The sequence below is a fragment of the Eptesicus fuscus genome, chromosome 21 (assembly GCF_027574615.1).
Source record: "Eptesicus fuscus isolate TK198812 chromosome 21, DD_ASM_mEF_20220401, whole genome shotgun sequence".
Taxonomy (NCBI): Eukaryota; Metazoa; Chordata; class Mammalia; order Chiroptera; family Vespertilionidae; genus Eptesicus; species Eptesicus fuscus.
The window spans coordinates 13,501,441-13,518,951 of record NC_072493.1 but is presented as its reverse complement, the minus strand read 5'-3'; the positions used below and the strand labels follow the sequence as shown (position 1 = coordinate 13,518,951).

The window sequence follows — 17,511 nt, the reverse complement described above, 5'->3', positions numbered from 1 at the left end:
TTTAAAAAATATATATTTTATTGATTTTTTACAGAGAGGAAGGGAGAGAGATAGAGAGTTAGAAACATCGCATCGATCAGCTGCCTCCTGCACACCCCCTACTGGGGATGTGCCCGCAACCAAGGTATGTGCCCTTGACCGGAATCGAACCTGGGACCTTTCAGTCTGCAGGCCAACACTCTATCCACTGAGCCAAACCGGTTTCGGCTCTCATCAATGCTTCTAACTCTTTATCCCTCTCCCTTCCTCTCTGTAAAAAATAAATAAAATATATATTTTTTTTAAAATTAAATACATTTCATTTTCAGCTGTTAAAAGTGTGTATGCATTTTTGGGGAGAACTTGGTACATATTAGGTTCAGGGCTGAGTGCTTCCCATGCATTTCCTAATTTAATCCTAATAAACCTGTGAGGTACTGTTTACCAGTCAGACAGCTGAGGAGAGGATAGTGGCTTGCCTGACCAAGTTTTTAACCCTATATTACCAGTGGCTTAAGCTCTGTTTTTGGGTATGGGAAATAAAAGTGATAAAAGCTGAAGAAAACAGTGTGAGTACATTATGCAGAATGTGAGAATGGAAAGTATATTAGATGGGTAAGGAGGTAAAGTCTTCTGCCTCTGTGTGGTCATGAAGAAGGAGGGGCTAGGGACCTGCTTGAGCCTCTGGAAACTGAGGAAGCAATCAGTCAGGTGCCCTTGCTTGGCATCAAGCTCTGATCTGACCCATCAGGTCTGATCTGACCCATCTGCCTGCCCTTCCATCCGAGGGCTTTAGAATCCACCTCTCCCTCATGCTGTCTTCTGCAGTTTCCCTGTCTCTCACTTGCTGCCTATGAGTGAGCTCTGTGGAATGAGGCTTCACCAAGTCACAACCTTTACAGCCACCTGTCTTTTCCTTTCCTATTTTGGCTGCTGGCATGCCTCCTTTTCTCTCTGGTGAAATCAAGGACTTTTCCAGCCCAGAGGCTAGAAAATCATGGACTTTAGACTTCCTCAGCTGCTTGTTCCTATGGCCCAGCAAGCTCCATAGATTAAAATCTGCTGGTAGAGTCTCCTGGTGACATGAAGGACTCCCAGATGGTCAGCACTCTGGGTTCCTTGCCACAAGTGCCCCCTGTCATTAACTCTGGTTCACTGGGCAGGCAGGGTTGAACCACCTCCAAGTGTTGGTCTGAGTGCAGCAGGTGGATGACAGTGACATAGGAGGAACATTCTGGAGGCTCACTCCCATGGTAAGTGGTGGGAAGCCCTTGAGATGCGGTTGCCAGCTGTTGTCGTAATCAGAGGCAGTTTGCCTGCCTCTACTATATAAGCAGGGCTCTACTATATAACATGGGGCCCTGGCCTCGGTCAAATGGCATACCAATTTGGAAAGATAGACTGCCATGCCCAGGCTTCCTGACGGGGACACTAGGTGTCTTATGAATCATAGCTATTTCCCTTCCCTTTCTTGCATGACCTCTCTTGGCATCTCTTTTCATGCTTTTGAGCTACATGTTGCCCTTAGCTAGCTTCATAGCAGGCCCACTCACCTGATATGTTGAGTACTTCCCCTTTGCACACTAATAAGCCAGACCTTAGGGGCCTTAACTTAGTGGGACCAGTGGACAGCATACACAAGTGGTGTAGGAAAGGGTTGATTGAAGTGCTATGATGGCCAACAGAGGAAGTGATCCTTAGAAGCAGGTAGGATCAAAATAGCCACATTATAGTTAAGAGATGTCTGTCTAAGTTGTAAATTCTGTGTTGTGATCTCTGAAGTTACCGACAAGGTCTGGCCAAAAGTGAATTGCCTATTAGGTCTCAGTTTCTGTAACAAAGCCAGATGCTCCTATACCTAATGTCCCTTCCAGAGTCAAACCCAGGTTGTCAGGGCAAACAGACATTGAACCAGCTCTGTTTGGGCCTCTAAAATGAGGCCCAATGTCCGGCTGGCTGGCTCAGTGGCTGAGCGTCAACTTTTGAACCAGGAGGTTACGGTTCGATTCCGGTCAGGGCACATGCCCGGGTTGCTGGCTCAGTCCCCATTGTGGGGCGTGCAGGAGGCAGCCAATCAATGATTCTCTCTCATCATTGATGTTTCTCTCTCTCACTCCCTCTCCCTCTCTGAAAGCAATAAAAATATATTTTAAAAAGTAAAACGAGGCCCAAGACCTCCCAGCTGGAGAATGGTGGATGGTTCTGCAGGCTGCCAAGCCCTAGACATCGTTGTCATAGAGGACTTCATAGTGCTTATTACTTGGTACCAATAGTGGCTGTGTGTTCAATAACTTTTCCTTTGTCTCTGCCCTGAATTCTGGACATTTTCTTTGAGCTTCACCAGGGTTCTGAGGTTCTCCCGGTTTAGCCAGATGCCCTTCATTAAGGATATATCTGAATATTGTCCCAGTTGTCCTAAGCTAACGTATTGTGTGACTTGTTTTCTAGCAGGATAGACCTCCCCCTCCATCTTTTTGTTCTGTAAACACAGTATTTTGAAGCTATTTTTGAAATTGACTTGATTTGGGTTTTTATATGCAGCAAAGTATGGAGTAGAAGGAAGGAAGTTCCATATCCAAGGATACAACCTTTTTTTAAGAAAAATAGGTTTTTATCATTTTTTTAGAGAGAAAGGAAGGGAGGGTATGTGCCCTGACTGGGAATTGAACCAGCAACTTTTCAGTGCATGGGTGACACTCAACCTTAATTGACTCACACTGGCCAGGGCTCTGAGGTTACAACCTTAACAAATGCATGGATTTGTTTCTGTGGAGTGTTTCACTGTCCTGTAGGGATGGAATGTGCAGTCTTCTCTATGATACGACATAGAGAACCTTGTATGAGGTACAAGAACCTTGACCCAGAGCATCCACAAACATCTGTTCAATCCACTGGAAGAGGGGGAAGGAGAGGTTCTGCTGTGTGTGGTATGGGTTTTTCCTCCAGATTTAACAATGAGAACTAAAGATACTGTGCAGTTGCTTCCAGAGAATTTCAGCTAGTGATAGATTATTTTTTCTTTGCTATTCTTTAAATGTCTTCTTAATCTTCTTCAACTACAGAGCATTAACAACTCTTAATTTTATTTTATTTTTTTAGGTGATTGAAGTATATGACTTGACTAAAGTAAAGTTAAAATATTGGTGAGTTTTCTCCCTTGCTGGTATATGGCACAGGCTTGGTACAAGTGGGCTTTATGTACTATACTCATTACTTGAGTAAAGGAATGCCATCCACAGCAGTTCCAGGATTAGAGCCTGGTGCCATGATTTCCTCAGACAGCTTTCAAGTCTACTTGGTTTCCAGGAGAAAAGGAAACCATACTAAGAACATGCTGTGAATATATGTCAAATTAAAGCAGGACCTCAGCTCTGAGGTGATTATAACTGTTACTTGGGTCACAGCTGTACTCTGCACGTTGTCTTTTTGGCACCTCTTTATGCTTTCATGAGCAATAGAATTGGGACCGTACAGATAGGTCTGACTCCAAAGCCTATGCTAAAGAAAACGTCCAAAGGGCCACTATTTGGGGGCCAAAATCTGCTTTTTAGGATGATATCTGTATGGTGCACAAATATTTGGCCCCCATTATGGCCAGACGGTATTCTAGCATCTAGAGTGCTCTGTTCAGTAAGCTTCCAAGGTTTGGCTCTCCTGGGCTTGAGTTATGGCTTCATCATTTTATTAATGTCTATGACCTTGGGCAAGTCACTTGACCTCTTTGAGCTTGTTTCCTCATCAAAGAAATGAAACCAATAATGTGGCTGCTGGGTTAGGAAGATTGCATGAGATAATACTGGAAAATAAAGCATATAGCACAGTGCCTGGTTAACAAAGAGGTGTTCTATAAATGATACTAATTTTCCAAAAAATTTTCTTAACCTTTAAGCATTCTCCTGAAAGTCATAAATGCCTTATCTTCATGCTCATCATCTGAAATCCTATGCCTCCTGTACTCCCAAGCCCATCTCCCAGGAGGGATCCATCCCTCCCCAACCCATCTGCTGAGTCACCCAGTTAATCTGCCTTTTAGAAAATTAGCTGCCTTGCGCTACACCCTTCTTTTAAGATGTTCATCCCTTTTTAAGAAAGTTCCTTTTTCAAGCCAACTACTAGTAGGCATCCTGGGAAAACACATTAACACTGTATAAACTGAGGCCACTCTTTAAGTTTGGATACCTGGAGCCGAGACTGGATTTATTTCCTTCTGAACAGATGTCTTGGGAGGCCCTAGAGGACCAATTCTGTATATAAGCCTCAGGAGAATTGACTTGTCCTGACCTCTTTGTCTCTTATTTTAAAGTTCTTTAATTAAACTTTTATTTTGATATAATTGTAGACTCACCCACCTATGTTTTAAGAATAACTCTTCTAGCCACCATCTCCAGTGATCTGTGAGCCCATCCTGGGAAGCCTGGTATAAAAAATATCTTTGTTTTTCAGTGGAGTACATTTTAACTCTCAGGCCATAGCTCCCACCATTGAGCAGATTGACCAGTCTTTCGGTGCAACCCATCCTGGAGGTAAGCCAAGTCCATTTGATTCCTCTGGTTCTCTGGCAGCCCATAGTGATAAATCTGGCAAGTGGTACCATCCCCACCACAACCTCCTGAAGCCCAGTTCCTATAGTATATGGGGGTTGGTACTTGAGTGTAAAGGAAAGCTCCTCCCCCTTGTTTTCAGCCTAGTAGGTCAGTTCAGAAATGAGACACAAGGAAGTGTTGCCAGTCATTACTTCCTGCCAGGCTGGTTTGTGTTTGCAACTTCAACCATGGCATTTCCTTCTCATTCCTACAGTATACAACTCTGCTGAGCAGCTCTTCCACCTCAACTTCAGAGGACTGTCTTTCTCTTTTCAGTTAGACTCGTGGACAGAAGCTCCCAAGTACGAGGTTAGCCCTTCCTTTCCCCGCGTATTTGTTGCCCAGTCCCCAGGTGATATAGGTCAGCAGACAGTGCTCTTCAGGCAGACTAGATAGGTATCCTCTAGTTATCTATTGCTTTAGCAAAATGTTTCATTCATCCTTAGGGTTATGAAATGATAGCTTTTCCTAAGGCTTAGATTTTATTAAAGGGGGCATTTCTGCATTTCCTCACTGATGAAAGAAAGAGAAGAAAAACAAAGTAAAATTAAAGATGAACTTGCATGGTTGGGGTGAGTTTATTGACCTAGAGCCAGATTTAACTAGTATGTGCTACTTTGATCTGGCCAGTTCATGAAGACCATGAGTGCTGGGGAAATGCCAGAGCCTGAGAGTCACATGGCCTGCAGTGTGCCCTTAATAAAACGTTTGTTCTGTGTTTGCAGCCCAATTTTGCCCATGGTCTAGCTTCTCTCCAGATACCCCACGGAGCAACTGTGAAACGAATGTACATCTACAGTGGAAACAGCCTTCAGGATACCAAGTACGTGTCAGGGAGCACAAGCTTCATGCTAAGGCCTGGTAGGTAAGGCAAAGCCTGTGCTTACTCTGTGCCTGCCCCCAGGGCTCCCGTGATGCCCCTGAGCTGTTTCCTGGGCAATGTGTATGCTGAGAGTGTAGACGTTCTTCGAGATGGAACTGGACCCTCAGGTTTACGACTTCGCCTACTTGCTGCAGGTCAGTTACTGGCTTTGGGGTGGTGGATTCCCTCTTGTGTCCATGTTGAGACAGTCTAAAATCCCACGTGCTTAGGGATAGTTGGTAGAAGACAAATGATGCAGATGCTTATGATTAAAGCTTTCATTTGAATTTGTGAAGGGACGAGATAGTCTTATCATTAGCGTATCTTAAATAATAGTGGCACTGCTTTCCTCAGCATGAACATATAAGCCTTCTGTTAGCATATGTAGTTTTGCATTGGTTCCCAAACTGTTTATTGGAGGTGAGTGTTGTGAGCTCCAGTGCTGTCTGTTCTCCACGCTTTAAGCCCAGTTCTTAGAGTAGGCTGGCAGGAGGGACTTGTTGAATTGTGGTCTGGCCACACCCTGCTGAGATTTTGCTGGCTTTGAACAACAACAAAAGGAGTTGCTGCCTTCAGTAGTTGGTCTCTAGGATCCATGCCTCATTTTGTGGTTTCTTATGCCAGGCCAATCTCGGGTACATTGGACCTTGGATGGGGCTTAGTAGGACAGGGATCTCTAGTGTGGAGCTTGCCTCCATAAAGATGGCCTGGAAGCCAACCTAGAGATTGTACCTTCACAGAACTCATAGTCTAGCTAGTATTTGTTCATAAATTGGAGTCTTGCATCAGTCTCTGGGCATTGGTTCTTAACTGTTAAGAATCTTGTATGTAGGGGGGATGAGGGCGGGCTAGAAGGGGTTAAGGGGGGGACGGGAACATATGTATTACTTTCAACAATAAAGATTTTTAAAAAATCGTACGTAAACTGAACTACTGCCCTGAACAAATTAGGCATTCACAACCTCCAGGTTAGAAATTTCTTAAAATGTGATTTTCTAGCCAAGGTAGAATGACAGCTACTTAAAGGAATGTTGCACCTGAACTATAGCTTTTGAGAGAGTTGAAAGAATTATGATGCGGCAGCATAGTTGAATGATTTAGGGTCTGTCTTCTCCAGAGGATTGCTGCTTGAACAGCAGGATAGTCAAGGGTGGCGCAGTTATCCCAAGTGACAGGAGAGGAGCCTGTTGGAAGTGGGGGGTGTCGAAGTTAATTCTGACTGCCACCCCGTACAGCATACCCCTAGCAGTCACGTCTCAGGGCTTGAGTTATTGTCCAATCCAGTACTCACTGAAAGTTTTCTTGGGCAAGTGGAAGGGTAGCTTGTCTCAACTGACCTACTTCTCCCATCTGTTTCCTTATGGCTACAGTGATGCTTTTTTTGTTGTTGTTGCCTGTTTGTTTGTTTTAGAGGGAGAGAGAGATCAATTTGTTGTTTCACTTATTCATGCATTCTCTGGTTGATTCTTGGCACATGGGCACAAGACTAACCAACTGAGCTACCCAGCCAGGGCCTACAGTGATACTTTTAACAGGGAAAATCAGTTCGACTGTTTTGGTCCCCGCAATAATTTATAGAAAGACTTACTTTGGAATCAGAAACTGAAAAGCTCCTAAAACTAAAGGTAATTTCACCTGGGTAGGTTTCAGGCAGAAAAAGAAAGCTTACCTGTCAAGGGTGCCTTTCCTATAGCCCCATCTGGGCATCACAAGAATCTGGTACTTGGCGACTTTGGGCAGACAGTCCAGCCTGATAGCATTTTTGGTGGGTTCCAGATTTGCCTAAACAAAGTTTTATTTTGCTATTCAGTGTATATGTGCTGTGAATAAAGACTCAGGTTGATTGGAGAACTCAGCACCTAGTATTTCATATTTGGGATCCCTCAAGTCTTCTGTATGTAACAGATGGATTGTTATCCATGAAAAGAGTTTTGTGAACTCTAAAACCCCGTGCAGAGTAAGGTGATATTGGTGATACCAGGAATTGCAGACTCTTCGCCTTTTTTTTTTTTTTTTTCCAGAGAGGAAGGGAGAGTGATAGAGAGCCAGAAACATTGACAAGAGAGAAACACCAATCAGCTGCCTCCCCTGGGGACATGTCCGCAACCAAGGCACATGCCCTTGACCGGAATCGAACCTGGGACCCTTCAGTCCGCAAGCCGACGCTCTATCCACTGAGCCAAACGTGTTTCGGCTGCCTTCTCCCCCCACCCCCCACCCCCCACCCCCGCCCCCAAAAATACTTTGTCTTCCCATCCACAAAATGGGGGAAATTTTACTAATGGTTTATCTATTGCTATTCCTCAACTATGTGTGTGTTTAATTGAGCCATTTCTGAAATCTGTATTAGACAAAGAGTTAAATATTCTTCCCAAAGAAGAAACTTTTGACAAATCAAGATTTTTTTCATTTTCCCACTTTTCTGGTTTTCTCTTGGAGTACTAGTGTGTGTCAGGTGTTTGTGGAATTAGGGAGTGAGTTAATGTGTGCTTCACTCTTGGCTTTTATAGAGTGATCTTTAGGCCAAATCTCTCATTGGGTGTTACCATTGAGAGGTACCTCCTAGCATTAAGTACCCTTTATCTTGTCAGGACCTGCAAAGTGGCAAGAAATAATAGTACTTTATTATATACTTCATAGCACCTGTGCAGCTATTTATTGTCCCTCAGTTGTGTGCTGACCTGATTGGGATCTTTATCATGCCACAAAGTCTCATGTGGGCACCTGTTTTGCTCACCATTGTTTCCTCAATATCTATCGAAGTATCCCCTAGCCTTTAATGGTCAGTAGTAAATACTTGGTGAGTGAGTGAATGGTGTTTCCAGAGCTTCATGTTATTTGTGTGGAATTGAATGAGTCTCTGGTATTATTTAGATAAGGTGGTGATCTCTAGTAGTATCTTAAGCCCTGGTAACCTGCTTGCACGCAGTTTGCCTCTCAGCAGACCTAATAATGCAGTGGCCTCTCTGGAGCCCCCGGGCCCTGGGCTACAGGGTCTCAGGCCCTACCCTGGAACTGGCTATACCTCTCCCTTGTTCTCTGCAGGTTGTGGACCTGGCCTGTTAGCAGATGCCAAGATGCGGGTATTTGAACGTTCAGTGTATTTTGGTGATTCTTGCCAAGACGTTCTTAGCATGCTTGGTTCTCCACACAAAGTCTTCTATAAATCAGAAGATAAGGTGAGAGAAATGTGTTTATAAAATGAATAGTGGAATAGTGGTCTCTTAATGTTTTTAAATCATTAACTTAATATTGAATAAATATAAACTTTTTGCTATTTTCTCATAGAACCTGTTCTGTTAAAGCAGATGGAGAAGTAAATTGAAAGCTCTTTTCTGATACTTGTTGGTCAGATTATGCTGCCTTTCCTTGGAGACCAGGGCCCAGTTTATAGTCAACCACAGCTGGCTGGGTTGGTTGGCACCAGCAGCTGGGACTCCTAGACTCTTGCCTACCCACCAGCTTAATGTCAGAGAAAAAAACACAATTTATAGAATCATTTAATCCAAGGATTGTATTAAGGGGGTGGATTTTAATTCATTATTTTTTCTCCAACAGATGAAAATTCATTCTCCTTCCCCCCATAAACAAGTTCCATCCAAGTGCAATGACTACTTTTTTAACTACTTCACTCTTGGAGTGGTAAGTTATGATTCCTTAGGGAAGTGTTTAATTTCTGCAGGCATGGACAGTGTACCTTGGCACACCTGTGTATATATATACAGCTGAAACTGTGCCTAGCAGCAGGGAACCTAGCCCCAGCTGGCTTTGCCCACTATTGTCATATATGTCAGACTTTCCTGCCACCAAGATTGCTGAGACACTGAGTTCCCTGGTATGTCTTCTCTGATAGAAGCATACTCCACAGGTGGAGTCTGGGAATCATCCAGGTTAAGATGTTTTGGGAACTGCCCTTTTGTAGAGCATAGGAACCTCTTCTGGAGTCACAAAACTAGAAGATTAAAAAGTCTCAAAAACAATGGGAGTGTGTTTATATATTTAAGGGATCATCCCAGAGGCATTGTAGCCCTATGTTCTGGACCTCGGGTGCTGATGGTCACAATCAGTGCTGACAGTCCAGCTGGTAGATGGATTTTGTGTGTAAGAAATGATTGTGTAGCTGAAACCGGTTTGGCTCAGTGGGTAGAGCATCGGCCTGCAGACTCAAGGGTCCCGGGTTCGATTCCGGTCAAGGGCATGTACCTTGGTTGCGGGCACATCCCCAGTAGGGGGTGTGCAAGAGGCAGCTGATCGATGTTTCTAACTATCCCTCTCTCTTCCTCTCTGTAAAAAGTCAATAAAATATATTTTAAAAAAAGAAAAAAGAAATGATTGTGTAAACACTGCATCAGCAGGATACATCTCAGAAGGCAGGGCTAACCTGGACCTTGGGTCTTCTAACCTCTGAGCTCTCCTGGGGACATGAGGCAGCAAAGAAAGGGTAGATTCCAGAGAAGGAGAAAGGAGAGATTGGGTTTGCCTATGTGGAAAAGACCAAACAGGAGCCAGGAGTCGTGAGAGAGCAGTGGGATCATAAACTGTTGGGGCTAGGATGGTGCCAGGAGGGCATGGCATTGTTACAAGCTGAACTTTTTTTTTTTTTTTTAATATATTTATTGATTTTTTACAGAGAGGAAGGGAGAGGGATAGAGAGTTAGAAACATCAATGAGAGAGAAACATCAATCAGCTGCCTCCTGCACACCCCCTACTGGGGATGTGCCCGCAACCAAGGTACATGCCCTTGACCGGAATCGAACCTGGGACCCTTCAGTCCGCAGGCCGACGCTCTATCCACCGAGCCAAACCAGTCAGGGCACAAGCTGAACTTTTTGAGTTCTAAAGCCTGTGATGACAGGTGGCAGGGAAGATGGAGCAAATGTATTGGTCTGATAGGACTTGATGTAGCTGTTGATGGAGAGGTGGACACAGGGGTAACCTTGGGGTCACAGGCCTGAGCAGCTGTCAGGGTGTGAAGCTGGGAAAGATGTGATGGATAGGAGGAAGTGTTCAATAGGTAGCATCAAATCTAGATCTGAATCCTGGCAAGAGGCTGAAACTTCGGTTTTAGGGGTTGCTGGCACCCATAGAGAGGGCCTAAAGGAAATCAGAGGGTCTCTGGCAGGTCATGACATTCAGAATAACCAGGTGCCTTGAGCCCCTTAAATTAGATGGCCCCTGAACCTTCTCAGTAGCCTTTAAGTCAGAATATATGCTCAGATTTTTTTATCCTGGTGCTTGACAGGAAAGATCTGATGTATTTGAGTTCCCAAGCAGTGGGAGCTGCAGCCACCTGTGCTGGCCAGGACTGCTGGCACAAGATTTGGAATAGGGAGGCCTTTAGACAGTTGGGTGCCCCCCTCACTGAAAATGTCCAGTTAAGGCTGCTTGGTCTTAGCTGTCCCCTTGATTGTTGCGGGGGGGGGGGGGGGCGGGGGCGGGGAGTAAGCTCCTGCCTGCAGGCATCCTCATTGTGGAATAGATGTTTCTGAGTTGGACATGCCCTGGGAAAGGCTGCTGCCCTGCCTCAGTAACTCTCCTGACTTAGGCATCCTTGTTTTCTATCCCAGGACATCCTCTTTGATGCGAACACTCACAAAGTGAAGAAGTTTGTCCTTCACACCAATTACCCTGGGCATTATAATTTCAATATGTGAGTATACCTGTACCTGCCTCTCTGAGCAGTGGGCTTTGGACTAAAAATCCCCAGGAAAGAGAGCTTATGGCTTTAGAGTTTACTAATTTATCTATACCTGAATTCTTTTTTTTTTTTTTTTTAATTTATTTTTATTTATTTATTTTTTATTTTTTTATTTTTTTAATATTTTTATTGAGGTATTATATGTGTACATATCTTACTATTACCCCCCCCCCCACCCTATACCTGAATTCTTGCTGGTTTATGGGAAGTGAACATTTTCTGAGTGTTCATTCTGTTCCTGGTATAGTGTCCAATACCTTACATCTCTCCATCTGTACCCAGTTTACAAATAGGGAAATAAATTCAGAAAGCTTGGTGTCTTATCCAAGGTGGTAGTCTTCAGACCCCAGAGCCATACCCTTTTCTGTTGAACTCTAATTCCTAAAGCTGGCCTCCCCCAGTGAATTCCGAGTCAGGCCCAGTGCAAGTTGGGCAAGTTTTGCTTGGTTCTGTTTTTCCTGGAGTGCAAGGTTAAGATGTGGGGGTGGTTAGGCCTCCCAGGGGGCCCAGCCTTTACCCATTTTCCTTTTCTCTCTTAGTTATCACCGTTGTGAGTTCAAGATCCCAATAGCCATAAAGAAAGGTGAGTAGTGAGTGTCCTCGGGATAAGAAAAGGCTTTTGGGGTCAGTCACCATAGCCTCGACTCCTCTGGGCTAAGCTCTCTGTATGGGGGGGGGGGAGGGCGGGCGGTAGGGGAGGCTACAGTGGTTGGTCTGTAGTCTCCTGGAGGCCTTCCAGGTCTTTTCCTGTAAATGGAGTGCTGGTCTCTGGAAGGGGGAGTTTCCTAGCTACGAAGATCATCCAGGTGCTCCCAGCCCAGCCTTGTGATTGTTGGCCATTGCTGGTTGGCGTAGTTCACACCTGACTGACCTCCCTTCAACCCTCCATTTTCGTCCATTCAGGAATAAAACAGTCTGTCTCTCCTCCCTCCATACTCCAACCCCAGTGCAAAGGGTGGCCAGATCTGGATTCTGCCTAGGGCTATGTCACAGGTGGGCTGGGCCAGCTGCCAACCGCTCTGTATTATTCTCTTTTCAGAAAATGCAGATGGTCAGACAGAAACATGCACAACCTATAGCAAGGTGAGCTCCTATTTTCCCACTGATGCAGCCTGAAAATGAGGTGGTCATGAACATGCTAGTAGTTGGGGCCCATGTTCTCTGGGCCTGTCATTGGTCACGGGTGTGGTCAGGCCCTGCTAACTAACCCCCTGCCGCCTCCATCCCTCTTGCAGTGGGACAGCATCCAGGAGCTCCTGGGTCACCCTGTGGAGAAGCCTGTTGTCCTTCACAGGTGAGTGTGCGAGGTTACTATCTCTGGCCACCCTGTCAGGAGGCCTAGGGAAGCCTAGCCGTGGATATTGCTTAGAAATAAATTATAGACGTGCATACTTCCTTCCCCAACTCTGCATTAATACAAGGCCTACTTTTGCGTGTTTGCCTGTACGAGAGAGGTTGCCTAATGGGAATAGCTTCTCCCCTCCTCCACCTACCTGCAGATATGAGAGCCTTTTCATCCCTAGTTATTCAGAAAGGGAGGCAGTCGTGACCAACTGCCCTAGGATCTTACTATTTCCATCAAAGCTGCTACTAGCCATAGTCCACAGCCCAACCCAGTACCTGGTTGTCACGCTGCCTGAAGCTCTCTGCCTCCTGACTTCTCACAACCCAGTTCATTTCCATAGTAACTTTCTCTGCCATGTTAGGCTGAGTGAGGCCTATTGCTACCTCTAAGACCCCAAGGGCCTGTGTGGGACTTACAGACCACTTGCCAATAGCCCCCACTCCCAAAAGAGACTGCTGGCCTGGCCTTGGTCTGCCCCTCTAATTCTGGTTTCCCCGGCCTCAGGTCCTCCTCCCCAAACAACACCAATCCATTTGGCTCCACATTCTGCTTTGGTCTTCAGCGGATGATCTTTGAGGTAAGCCCTGGGGACTGGGCGGGTGTTCTGGCAGTGAGAGGCAAGTCATGGAGAGAGATCAGGGAGGACCTAACGGCCCTGCTGGGCGGGTTAATCCTTCCCCAACAACTCTGCTGAGAACTTAGCCTCTCCAGTTTAACAGTGAGGGTTCAGAAATTACGTTAGAGAAATTCAGGATCAGGTAAGCTAAAGCAGTGCTCTGGATCCAATAAGATAAGAGGTAACGGGAATCCCAATACCTAAAACCAAGGAACCACAGGGCAAGTGGGGCTCAAGTGGCTATAGAGGCCCCATTGGCTTGGGAGAAGAATGGGCTGCCCTGTTTTCTCTTCGGGATGTCGTAACCTTCAGCAGGCCCCTGAAGAGTTCCAGAAGAACTGGACAGATAGGTGTGGTGGAGTTTATGTTCCCATGAGGCACAGGCAGGCACCAGGGCAGAAATGATGCCCAGCATGAGATAAGGGATGTTTAGGGATCCTGTGCAGTTGTGTTGTACACACAACCTCCATGCACATGTACAGGGCCTTCTTGGGGTCCTTTCTCTGCCGTCTCAGCCCCGGTGCTAATCCCACTGGTGTTTCTGTGGGTCTGATTGCTTGCTCTGCTCCGTCCCCTTGACTTGCTGTCCTCTTCTCACATCAGGTTATGCAGAATAACCACATTGCCTCGGTGACCCTGTATGGCCCCCCCAGGCCTGGTGCCCATCTGAAAACAGCAGAGCTCCCCTAGGGACATCACCACCCATGCCCCTCTCCCCCGTGGAACTGTGTCACATCCTCCTCAGCGGGTCTTCATGTGCCACCTGTGGGTTTTCTTGGACACCTTGCCAGTGTTGAAGGGCTGTTGTGATGTTCTGAGATGAGGCTCAGGCTGGGTGCTCTGCCATGAGATGAGAGACCCAGATAGATATTCTTCTGTCCGTCCTCAGCCTGCTGGTGCCAACAGGGGACACAGACTGCAAAGAGAAGCACAAACTCTGAGCCTTGATACCTGAACCCAGGAGCTTTTGGCTAACACTTATGGAGGCAGGGTTCTGTCTCCTCTATCCCACACATATTGGAAAACTTGGGACTCTGTGGCTGAGGACGCAGGCACCCAGGACGAGGACAAGGCCCTGCATTTGGCCCAACATTGCCACATGACCCTTAAGGCAAGCAGGTAGCACATCCATAGGACTTGGTTGCAACTTTTGCACTACATCCACTTTAGTTACTTGGTGAGCTGGCTGTTGCCAAGGTGGCCCACCTGCCCTTCCTTGTTCCTTTCTTGCACGCGATCCCTGCCAGGCCCAGTAGGCACACCCAACTGGTTGAAACACAGCTTTCTTCCATCCAGGTACGTGCCCAGGCCTGGTTCCCATCCTTCTTGGAGCCAGCCTTCAACGTTGCCTCTGCCCCGCTATGCCCCAGCCTGGCTGGCAGGGCTGCATGTTTCCATCCTTTCTGCCTCTTTTATTTAATGCCAAAGTTTTAGCCAAAGACATCTTCCTCCTTTGTTGTGTTTCAGCATTCTGTTCTGCACTGTGGGCTGGCTCCCCTGCCCCAATCCTGGGCAGTGTCCCCTGGCTGGGCCCGTTCATGGCTCAAGGCTTCTGGGGACTCAAGGAGGGCTGAGCTGTTCAGCCTCTTCATGGGTCTTGCTAAGGAAAGTAGCATATGTGCTTTAAAAATATTAACCTTTTGAAAAGAATTGAGAAGAGAAATGTATAATTTTATCCCATTTTTAATATTTTGGTCTAGCAACTTGTGATACATAGATGACAATTTTGTGAGTTTTTCAAATGTGTGTACAGATTTTTGTAAATATGACTTTTGTAATTAACTCATGTACAGCCTCATCCTGTATAGTTTAACGATGAATGTGCAGGGGACCTGCCCCAGGTTCCTATATGATTCCTGGGCCTACATCCAGGCTTGTGTGGCGTTCTCATGACTTTGTGACTGACTGGTGTCTTCCCCTTTGGACTGTAGCCTGGCCAGAGACACCACCCCCACCCCCACTCCACATATCCCCACTATTGGGTCAGCCAGGACTGATCTCATCCTCCTGGAATGGGGGAACCTTCCTCATGTCCTGCCCACACCTCTCCAATAAAGACCTATGCCCTCAGCAATGGCTCACCACGTGCTGTTGCTGGGATGTTTGTACTAAAATAAGTGTGGGGTCATTGGCTCTCTTTTTTTAGAATGTGGGACAATGTATAGTGGAGTCATCTCACAAGAGGTTCCTTGGCTCCTCTGAAGGCAATACAGCCTTAAAAAAAAAAAAAATCCAGCCTCCAGGAGATTGCCCTAGTTGTGTGGGTATAGGTTCTTGTGCCCAGGGTATTTGGAGGTGGGCAAAGACTTAGTTGTCCCTGTGTGCCTCGATCCCTGCTGTTGCAACCAAACCAGGGCCCAGGAAAGGGGGTGTCTCCTCAAAAGGAGATCTAAAGACCTTGACAAGCCTGAAAATATAATTTGGAGGGACAGATTGGAAGCAAAATGCCTACTTTCAGATTGAGTTTTAACAGCATGTCTGCCAGTTCCACGAAGGCTGAAGTCAGATCCCCACACCTCCTTGTGGGATCTAGCTATGAGAAAGGCCTGTGTGTGCATCATCCTCAGGGTTTCAAACCAAGTTGTTTGGTCAGAGTCCATGAGTCCCTGCCACTTCCATGCACACGCGCACACACATCCCACCCTCCTTACCCCTCAAAGGTTTGTCATTAGATTGTTCCAGATCAGCTCCCAAGTAGGGGGATCTGAATGAAGGGAGCTTGGGGCTGTGATAGCTTACTACGGGCCCCACTGGAAGGGGCCAGCGGCTACAGGCCGCTGATGCGCACAGGCCGGCCCAGGCGAACCATGCAGTAGGTGCCACATTAGCCAGATGTCAGCGGCTGATAGTCCATGCACTACAACTAGCTCACGGTAAAAGCAGGGATCAAAGGTGCGCAGGTGTGGCGCAGCTGAAGGTTGGGGTATGCCAAAGGTGCGGAAAGCAGGATGAGGCTCAGGTGTGAGCCGAAGGCGCTGCAGACACATCCCCAGAAAGACATCGTCTATAGGGAAGAGCTCAACCTGGGCGCAGGCGCCAGCCAGGCGGCGCAGCGTGGCCCCCGAAAGCACGAAGCCGCCTCCACCAGCGTATGCCGGGTAGGCCGCCAGGCCGTACACAGCCTCCGGAATGTAGTACTTGCTGGCTCGTGCCCGGATTGGCCGTGCCTGTACGATCACATCACCCACAAGCAGGTCCTGCGCCGGGTCCCGCGCCGCCAGGAACTCCAGCAGGTTTCCTACGTGCATGAACACGTCGGCGTCGCCCTTAAAAACGAAGCGTACGTTGGGGCAGTAGGCTGAGGCCCAGGCCAGAAAGTGGATCTCCTTGAGCGTTAGGTTGAAGAAAGTGTCGTCGAAGGCCCAAAGCAGGATGTCTGTGTAGGTGCGGCTCTCGGCACGCAGTAGGGCGCGCCAGCGCGCTTGCGAGCCAGCCCCCTCCGCTTCAGTTGGGTCTGAGCCTGCGCCCTTGGGCACGCCCAGCAAGAACACGCGGCGCACGAGCGCCCCTTGCACGCGACCCTCAGCCCCCCACGTCTGGCGCACAGCTTGTCGCCGCTCAAAGTCGGCCGCCACTGACTTGACGGCGATGAGTAGGTCGGGTCCTACGCCGGGTGCGCCATCGCCTCGGCACTTGTGCGGCTGGTTAATGAGCAGGGGGAAGCGTCGCTGGTCCTTGGCACGCAGGTATCGGCGAAAGTCAAAGGGTCCCGTGGGCGTGGGCGGCTCCGGCGTATCCTCTTCATAGACCTGCAGGGCTGCGCCCGCGTCCGGTGCCTGGAATACACGGAGCCGGGGGGTGGGCCCCCGCGCTGCCCTCCCTTGCGCTCGTGGCGCTCTAGTCGTGGGAGCTCTGCCATCGCGCTGCGCATAGAGCAGGAGGCTGAGGGCGGCGCCCAGGATCAGCGTGAGCAACGCGTCCCGACGTAGGCGCAGCCTCCGCCTCATGTCCGCGTGGCCGGCGCCCGCGCCCCCTGCGGAGAAACTCTGTCTGGGTTCTGGGCCCCGCCCTCCCCGAGGGGAGGGGGGCGGGAGGCCACCCGCCGAGGTTCCCCAACTACCGGCGGTTCATCCCCCTCCTCTGGCTCCGTTACTCCCCTCATCTCCCCCACCCACCCACCCACCCCTGAGAGGGCAAGGAGATTTACAAGCAGCCAACTCCCACCCCTCAACTTCAGCCCTGGACTGGGTGCTCCAAGGCCGGCCAGGGAGAAACAGAGCCTTAGCCCCACCCCCACCCCCCTTCCCCGCGCTGAGGCCAAATCCCTTTCACTCCTCTCTACTCACCACGTCGGTCCTTGTGATCCGGACACTCACACGCTTGGCCCTTGGGAGCGGCAGGGCCCCGGACTCCGGGGCTCAGCGCAGGGTCCCAAGGGCGGCCATGGACCCGCCAGGGCCAGCTGCAGCGTTGGCAGGAAGGGGGGG

At 48.1% G+C, this 17,511-nt stretch overlaps 2 protein-coding genes across 6 annotated transcripts in view; one reads left to right on the top strand and one right to left on the bottom strand.

The window, feature by feature from the left end:
• The window catches only part of PHAF1 (phagosome assembly factor 1), a 27,583-nt gene extending 12,382 nt beyond the window's left edge, over positions 1-15,201 (top strand). For 3 of the 4 annotated variants that reach the window (XM_028143082.2, XM_028143083.2, XM_008139889.3), the window contains 13 exons: positions 3,079-3,122; positions 4,423-4,502; positions 4,777-4,871; positions 5,288-5,385; positions 5,467-5,579; positions 8,470-8,603; positions 8,983-9,066; positions 10,993-11,075; positions 11,663-11,706; positions 12,163-12,206; positions 12,359-12,417; positions 12,973-13,045; positions 13,688-13,774. In XM_028143082.2, coding sequence (XP_027998883.2) covers positions 3,079-3,122; positions 4,423-4,502; positions 4,777-4,871; positions 5,288-5,385; positions 5,467-5,579; positions 8,470-8,603; positions 8,983-9,066; positions 10,993-11,075; positions 11,663-11,706; positions 12,163-12,206; positions 12,359-12,417; positions 12,973-13,045; positions 13,688-13,774 — 1,038 coding nt within the window. Of the gene's footprint in view, positions 1-3,078; positions 3,123-4,422; positions 4,503-4,776; positions 4,872-5,287; positions 5,386-5,466; positions 5,580-8,469; positions 8,604-8,982; positions 9,067-10,992; positions 11,076-11,662; positions 11,707-12,162; positions 12,207-12,358; positions 12,418-12,972; positions 13,046-13,687; positions 13,775-13,973 lie in introns of those variants that run through there. The other variant, XM_054710396.1, reaches the window with a different exon arrangement.
• Positions 13,432-17,511, bottom strand: B3GNT9 (UDP-GlcNAc:betaGal beta-1,3-N-acetylglucosaminyltransferase 9). 2 transcript variants are annotated; one of them, XR_008554917.1, is made up of 2 exons: positions 17,371-17,458; positions 13,432-14,000 (listed from the first exon to the last, which is right to left on the bottom strand). XR_008554917.1 is itself a non-coding variant. In XM_008139890.3 (2 exons), the coding sequence occupies exon 2, from the start codon at positions 17,029-17,031 to the stop codon at positions 15,823-15,825; it is 1,209 nt and encodes a 402-aa protein (XP_008138112.2). In that variant the 5' UTR covers positions 17,032-17,057; positions 17,371-17,511; the 3' UTR covers positions 14,750-15,822. The 2 variants fall into 2 exon arrangements, 1 of the variants encoding a protein (XP_008138112.2); XM_008139890.3 differs by lacking the exon at positions 13,432-14,000 and adding an exon at positions 14,750-17,057 and having other exon boundaries at positions 17,371-17,511.